The sequence below is a fragment of the Suncus etruscus genome, chromosome 9 (genome assembly GCF_024139225.1).
Source record: "Suncus etruscus isolate mSunEtr1 chromosome 9, mSunEtr1.pri.cur, whole genome shotgun sequence".
NCBI classification, from domain to species: Eukaryota; Metazoa; Chordata; class Mammalia; order Eulipotyphla; family Soricidae; genus Suncus; species Suncus etruscus.
In genome coordinates this window covers 54,165,258-54,171,580 of record NC_064856.1, presented here as the reverse complement: position 1 = coordinate 54,171,580, position 6,323 = coordinate 54,165,258, and the positions used below count along the sequence as shown (strand labels likewise).

The following is a 6,323-nucleotide window of genomic DNA, read 5'->3' as shown; positions in this document are numbered from 1 at the left end:
AGGCTAATGATCAAACAAGTCTAAGATTATGTTAATTATCTTTTATACAAGACTGTCATTTCTGAAGATTAAGTCACATATTGAAATTACATATAAATCATTCCATCGAAGTACAAGCAGTATAGAGCTAACTACTTTTCATCCCCTATTACATTCTATTTATATTAATTGTACTATGAATCTTATAATGAAGCAAGGAGATTGGTTTTATTATGTCTAATTCTTCTATATTTTTGTAAATATGTCTGATATGGCTCTTGAAAAATGAAATGGCGCCTATAACATAGAAATAAAAAGAGTTTGAAATTTGTTATTGGAGATAAGTTTCAAAATAGTCCTTTCATAAGCTTAGATGAGTCATTTCCAACATTAATTTTCTTTAATTAGAAGCATACCAAATGTATTATTGAATAAAAAGTATAAGAATTGATTGCTTCTTTTAAACATAGGCTAAGTACAAGTGTTTAACTCTTTCAATAATGAAACTATCAACTTACAGAAAAACCTGTTTAACAAAAATTTAAAATAGTTTTTCATTCAGATTTTATAATGATATATCTTAGACCGTCTTAGGATGGAAGCTATAGTAGTGGTATTAATTTTTTCTATAGCATTTACTTCATAAAATAATAAATTAAACGTTCTTTCCCTCTCCATCACACACAAGTAAAATTATAATTTGATGTTGGTAAAGGTAATAAGCATGGAAAACAAATAGATAATCTTTTAGGATGATATTCCCATGATCTCTATTCTATGTCCTTTTATATCATTTGTTTTCTAAATTAAGACTACAATAAAAATACTGGCTTATTATCAATTAGTTTCCATGAATTTTATTTAGCAGATTTTCCGATTTTTGTCTTTTCATTTATATACTCATGTACAATTAAAGATTCAAGGAACATGCATTATGTGGTTACTCTTCTTTAGATTTTGTAAATTGGAGTATTTCATATGAATTAGGAAAGTAACTATTTAATTGACCGTGATGTTATTCTGAGTCTAGAATACTAAAAGGTTTCTAGTTAATTTCTGTTTAAAATAATTCTCTTATGCTATTCAATAATAAACATAAAATAGTTATTTAGTTCAAATAAGCACATATATTTTAAATTTCTTAATGTACTTAGGGCCATTTTTGCAAATATAGATTCCAAATTTTTACATTACATCTCTATCCATAAATAATTCCCTTTAAATTGGTACTTTATGGGGCTTTGGATAGAGAAGGGAATATTGGACGACTTCAGACTTACCTAGAATGATCTTATGGTTTCCCTGGTGAATTAGATTTCTGGATAATATTTTCTTTACTTTAGAGTCCAATGGTCCTCAAACTACGGCCAGCAGGCCACATATTGTATTTATTCCCATTTTGTTTCTTTACTTCTAAATAAGATATATGCAGTGTGCATAGAAATTTGTTCATAATTTTTGTTTTTACTATAATCTGGCCCTCCAACAGTCCGAAGAACAGTGAATTGGCCCCCTGTTTAAAAAGTTTGAGGATCCCTGCTAGACTATGATGAGTAAGCCCAAACCCTGTCCTCAGTCTATGGGCACTAGAAAATAAAAAATGTCTTCTTGCATCCTACATTTCTCATATCAAGAAAAAAAAAAGAAGGCCAGAAAAAAATTTATTAACTATATATTTTGTACTAGAATTTGTAGACCATTTGGTGCTGGAAATTCTAAAAGGATATATTTGCTGTATTTTCTTATTATGCTAATATCTAGAAGAAAATTTGAAAAAAATTAGGAGAAGTAAAGAGAAATAATGCATCTTGTACAATAAAAAAAGTTCTTAATTAGATATTAAAATAGTTTTCTCTGGGGAATATTGAGTGATTTGCTAATGAAGTAGAAAAAAACCACTTTTCCATAGAAGTAAATTTATATTAATTTCTTTTGTTTATACTAGAATGAAAAATCTGATAATCCATTAAGATTCTCTTTACCAAGTTAAAATAGTTCATTCTTGTTTGAGAATAAAAATGTGGTAAAGTTAATTAATATTCACACCAAAAAGAAAGAGAATTTTTGTCATTGATTGTAACATATATAAAGACTGAGCAGACTATATTGAATTGCCTGTTTCCTGAGATGTGTATATATATTTACAGATGTGCAAATATATACTTCATATTACCTGAACAATTGGCTGAATTATATATTGCTCATAGGATGTTTATTAAGTGTTAATTAAAACCCAAAGTTACAAAATCTGTAACTTTTAAGAAGTCTACATATTGATTATTAATTATATTTATTATAATATAAAATTATTATAAATTTAGATATATTCCTTTCTAAAACTTGGTCTTATCACTCAACTACCTCCACTACTTATGTTTCTAATAATAGTTTTGATATTGAATAAATGGAGAGTCATCTGTGTTTGTTATATTTTCCTGTTCTATCTTTTGATCTTTAACTTTTTTCCCAGGACAGGTATCTTATTTCTGAAGATCATGATGAATATCATGATAATGGTGACATCATAAAAGATATGGATATTGTGGATAAAATATTACCAAATTTTAAAGTTGAAAGTGCAAGTTACATCTTGATACGTCGAAACATACGAACAATGGCTCTACGAATCTCTTTTGTCTTGGCGCTATAAATGAGAGGGTTGAGTACAGGAGGCACAAAGAGGTACACATTAGACATGAGAACATGTGTGTAGCGTGGGGCATTCTTTCCAAAGCGGTGCACTGTGGAGACCCCAATCATTGGCACATAAAATGCAAGTACAGCAAGGATATGTGAGACACACGTATTGAGAGCTTTTAGACGTTCCTCCCGAGAAGCAATGGCCATGACAGAACGTAGAATGAGCACATAGGAGAGGAAGATAAAAATCAGGTCCATGCCAAAAGTTGATACAAGAACAAAGAGTCCATAGATGCTGTTGATAGTGATATCAGCACAGGCAAGTTTCATCATGTCTGGGTGCAGGCAGTAGGAGTGGGAGAGAACATTGGAATTACAGATAGGCAGCCTCTTGATGAGAAAGGGAAGAGGAAAGAGGGTTATGAAGCTCCGAATAGTCACTGCTAAACCCATTCCAGCAATTATTCCATTGGTAAGTATAGTTGCATAGTGCAGGGGATTACAAATGGCCACATAACGGTCAAAGCTCATGGCTAGCAGAATACCTGACTCCATCATGGAGAAGGAATGAATAAGAAACATCTGTACAAGGCAGGCATCAAAAGCAATGTGGCGGGCATTGAAGCAGAAGGTCCTGAGCACAGTTGGTAGGGTGGCCATGGACATAGCCACATCACTGAGTGACAGCAGAGATAGAAAGTAATACATTGGTTCATGGAGGCTGGGCTCCACACGAACAGCCTGTAGGATCACGGTGTTGCCCCCAAGAGCCACAGCATACATAACACAGAGGGGCCCTGCTAGCCAGAGGTGAGATTTCTCCAGACCGGGAATACCAGTCAGGAGGAAGTATTCAGGATGGGTGACATTGAACAATCCCATGTTGTTTGTAAATCAAGATAATTTTCAGATTCAGACGTTCTTACTTGAAAACTTCCAGGAATTATACTTACTGGATGACAAGAAGTTCTACAGGGAATGAGAGATACTGAAAATGTCTACACAGTAGGATGCTGATGCATTCATAAAATCTCTAGGTTGGGGAGTCAGGCAAATTTATTCTCCTATATTTTAATATTTCCCTGTTTAAAGAAGAAGTTTATTTAAAATATAAATTGAGAACATTTAGAGTATATTATTCTTAACTTTACTGGGAGTTTGAGTTTCCAATAACTTTCAAAAAATTAATATACATTTAAAAGTGCTTTTTAATTCAAACAGGTCACTGGTAAACTAAAACCATTTTAGAACTAGTTTGAATAATGATATGTTTTTGGTCAGAATAAATAGCACCAATCAGATGTGAAATAAATTAATTACCTTTGCACATCAGCTTTCCATGGTCTAAGTTATCACAAATAAAGTTAAATGACAAAGAAACCAATTCTTGTACAAAGATATAAAACTAATCCTGTTTTAAAAAATAATATGAATTCTTGGGGACAGAGAGGTAATACTATGAGGAGAGCTTGGTTTATGACAAACCATATTCTATCCTGTACATTACCAGGAATTATTCTTGAGCAAAGAACCAGGAGTAAGACCTGAGTAGTGACCCAAAGATCAAAAAAATCTCCACTCAACTATTTTATGGGTGCAATAATATTCAACCTGCAAATATTCAAAATACAGGCTTTCACACATTTGCAGTCAGATGAATCCTCAAAATATTGATTTATGGTTTCACAAAGCCAACCTTATATTGTATGACATTCATACTCTTACAAAAACAACTCTCTGCTGTATGTTCTTACTGTCATAGAAAATTTGATACTTCTGCATCTTTATATTCTTTAGCACGCATGTTTCACTATAGGCTCATACTTTCAGTCTTATTGTTTTTGCATAACTTCTACATCCATGTTTGAAGAGCAATAGTTATTTAATGTTATTGACTGCTCACCTATAGCAGTTTATTTTTGCCTTCCTGTATTACCTGTTTTGTTTTTCTTATAGTGACACTTAAATAATACTTGTGGCAACTCCTAGAGTCTAACCCATAGCTAGTTCTCTGTCAGACTGGTTATATGCCTTATCTGTATTTTCTACGCAATATCTCTTCAAATATTTTGAAAACTTTTCATGCTTATTTCCTAAAGAAGCATGAAGAAAGGTAAGGTTTAAAGGCTTTAAACCTGGCAGTTATGATTTAGGTTTACAGGATATCTTTCTTTGGGAGAGAGTTTTTAGAAATACATTCTACTGCTTTCACTTTTTCTCTCATCTCAGAGCTCTAACAAAGCTCCAGAGTATGATCTATAGCTCTAACAAAGACCAGAATATGATCTATAGATCTTTCGAAAGGGAAGGAAGGAAGAAGGGAACCTGAGGTCTGGAGCCATAGCACAGCGGGTAAGGTGATTGGCTTACATTCGGCCAACTTGGGACAGACCCAGGTTCAATCCCTGGCATCCCATATGGTCTCATGGTCTGCCAGAAGCGATTTCTGAGCAGAGAGCTGGGAGTAATCCATGAGCACCACTGAACATGGCCCAAAAACAAATAAACAAAAAAAGAAGAAAACCTGGCAGCCCTGAGTATCTGGTCTACAACAATGACAAAAGTGTGTTCTATGAAATGCATAATTAAACACAGAAAACTATTATTGTATATAATTCATATCTTCTGATAGTTCCCCCAAATTTGTGATCATTTACTATACAATTTATTGCATCCCCATTGATTTTAGAGCTCACTTTGTACATCTTTCTTTCCCCTTCTTTATATAGAGGGTTGTATAAGGTAATCAGATACAATAATAACAGAATAAAAATTAGTTAAAATAAGGGGAACAGAAAGACTGGAGAATAATACAGGTTTTAAATAAAGCAAGATTATGCAAAAGTCAGTCAAAACTGTACATTGTTTCTGGATAAAAGTGAGGTTAGCTGAAAATCCAAGAACATTGTTTACCCCCATTGAGAGGCTGTTGACTTTTTATTGCTTAAATGCACATGGCGAAAACAATATAGTGAAAATAATAAACAATACTTATTGGGAATATACTATATGCTTACTCATTTACACCTTGACAAGTTTGTGGTCAAACAAGATATTCGTATGAGAGTTTCCTAGGGTGCTGAAAGAAGACAGAAAGAGCTAGATAGGTAGTTGATGATTGAAAGACTATATTTTAAAATTATGTAAAGTAATATGTGTATTTTATGTATAATAATTTAGAGTGAAAATAGAGAGTTATAATTTTTGTATATAGTATTGTATAGTATACATTAATATCATATTTGTGTACTTATATAGGGAGAGAGACTCATCTAAACATAATGTTTAAGGGCTAAAGAGGTAGTATAGGAAAAAGATGTTTGCAATGCAAGCTTCTAAGTCTGTTATTGCATATGGTTTTCTGAATAGCACCAAAATAATTCTTAGAGGAAACAGAGAATAGTAAAACTAGTAGGGCACTTATCTTGCATTCAGCTAACCTGCTCTATACTTAACAGCTCATATGGTCTCCCAAACCACACTAGGAGTGATCCCAGAATGCAGAATTGAGAATAAGCTCTGAGCAATACCAGGTGTGGCAAAGAAAATAAAAATAAAATTTAACATTTTATCCAACTCCTACTGTTTTCATTACTTGGGATTTTTGTATATACATCTCAGAACTCATAGGGAAAAAAACAAATTTCAACCACTTAACAGTTTAAGAACACATTTGAGTCATACAGTAGGTTGTGATTATTTTT

At 32.6% G+C, this 6,323-nt stretch overlaps 1 protein-coding gene across 1 annotated transcript; it reads right to left on the bottom strand.

Moving 5' to 3' along the window:
- Positions 1–2,562: 2,562 nt before the first annotated feature.
- Positions 2,563–3,501, bottom strand: LOC126018258 (olfactory receptor 51I2). Its single transcript, XM_049780402.1, has one exon. It carries the CDS (start codon positions 3,499–3,501, stop codon positions 2,563–2,565), a length of 939 nt encoding a protein of 312 aa, XP_049636359.1.
- Between the last annotated feature and the right edge of the window lie 2,822 nt (positions 3,502–6,323).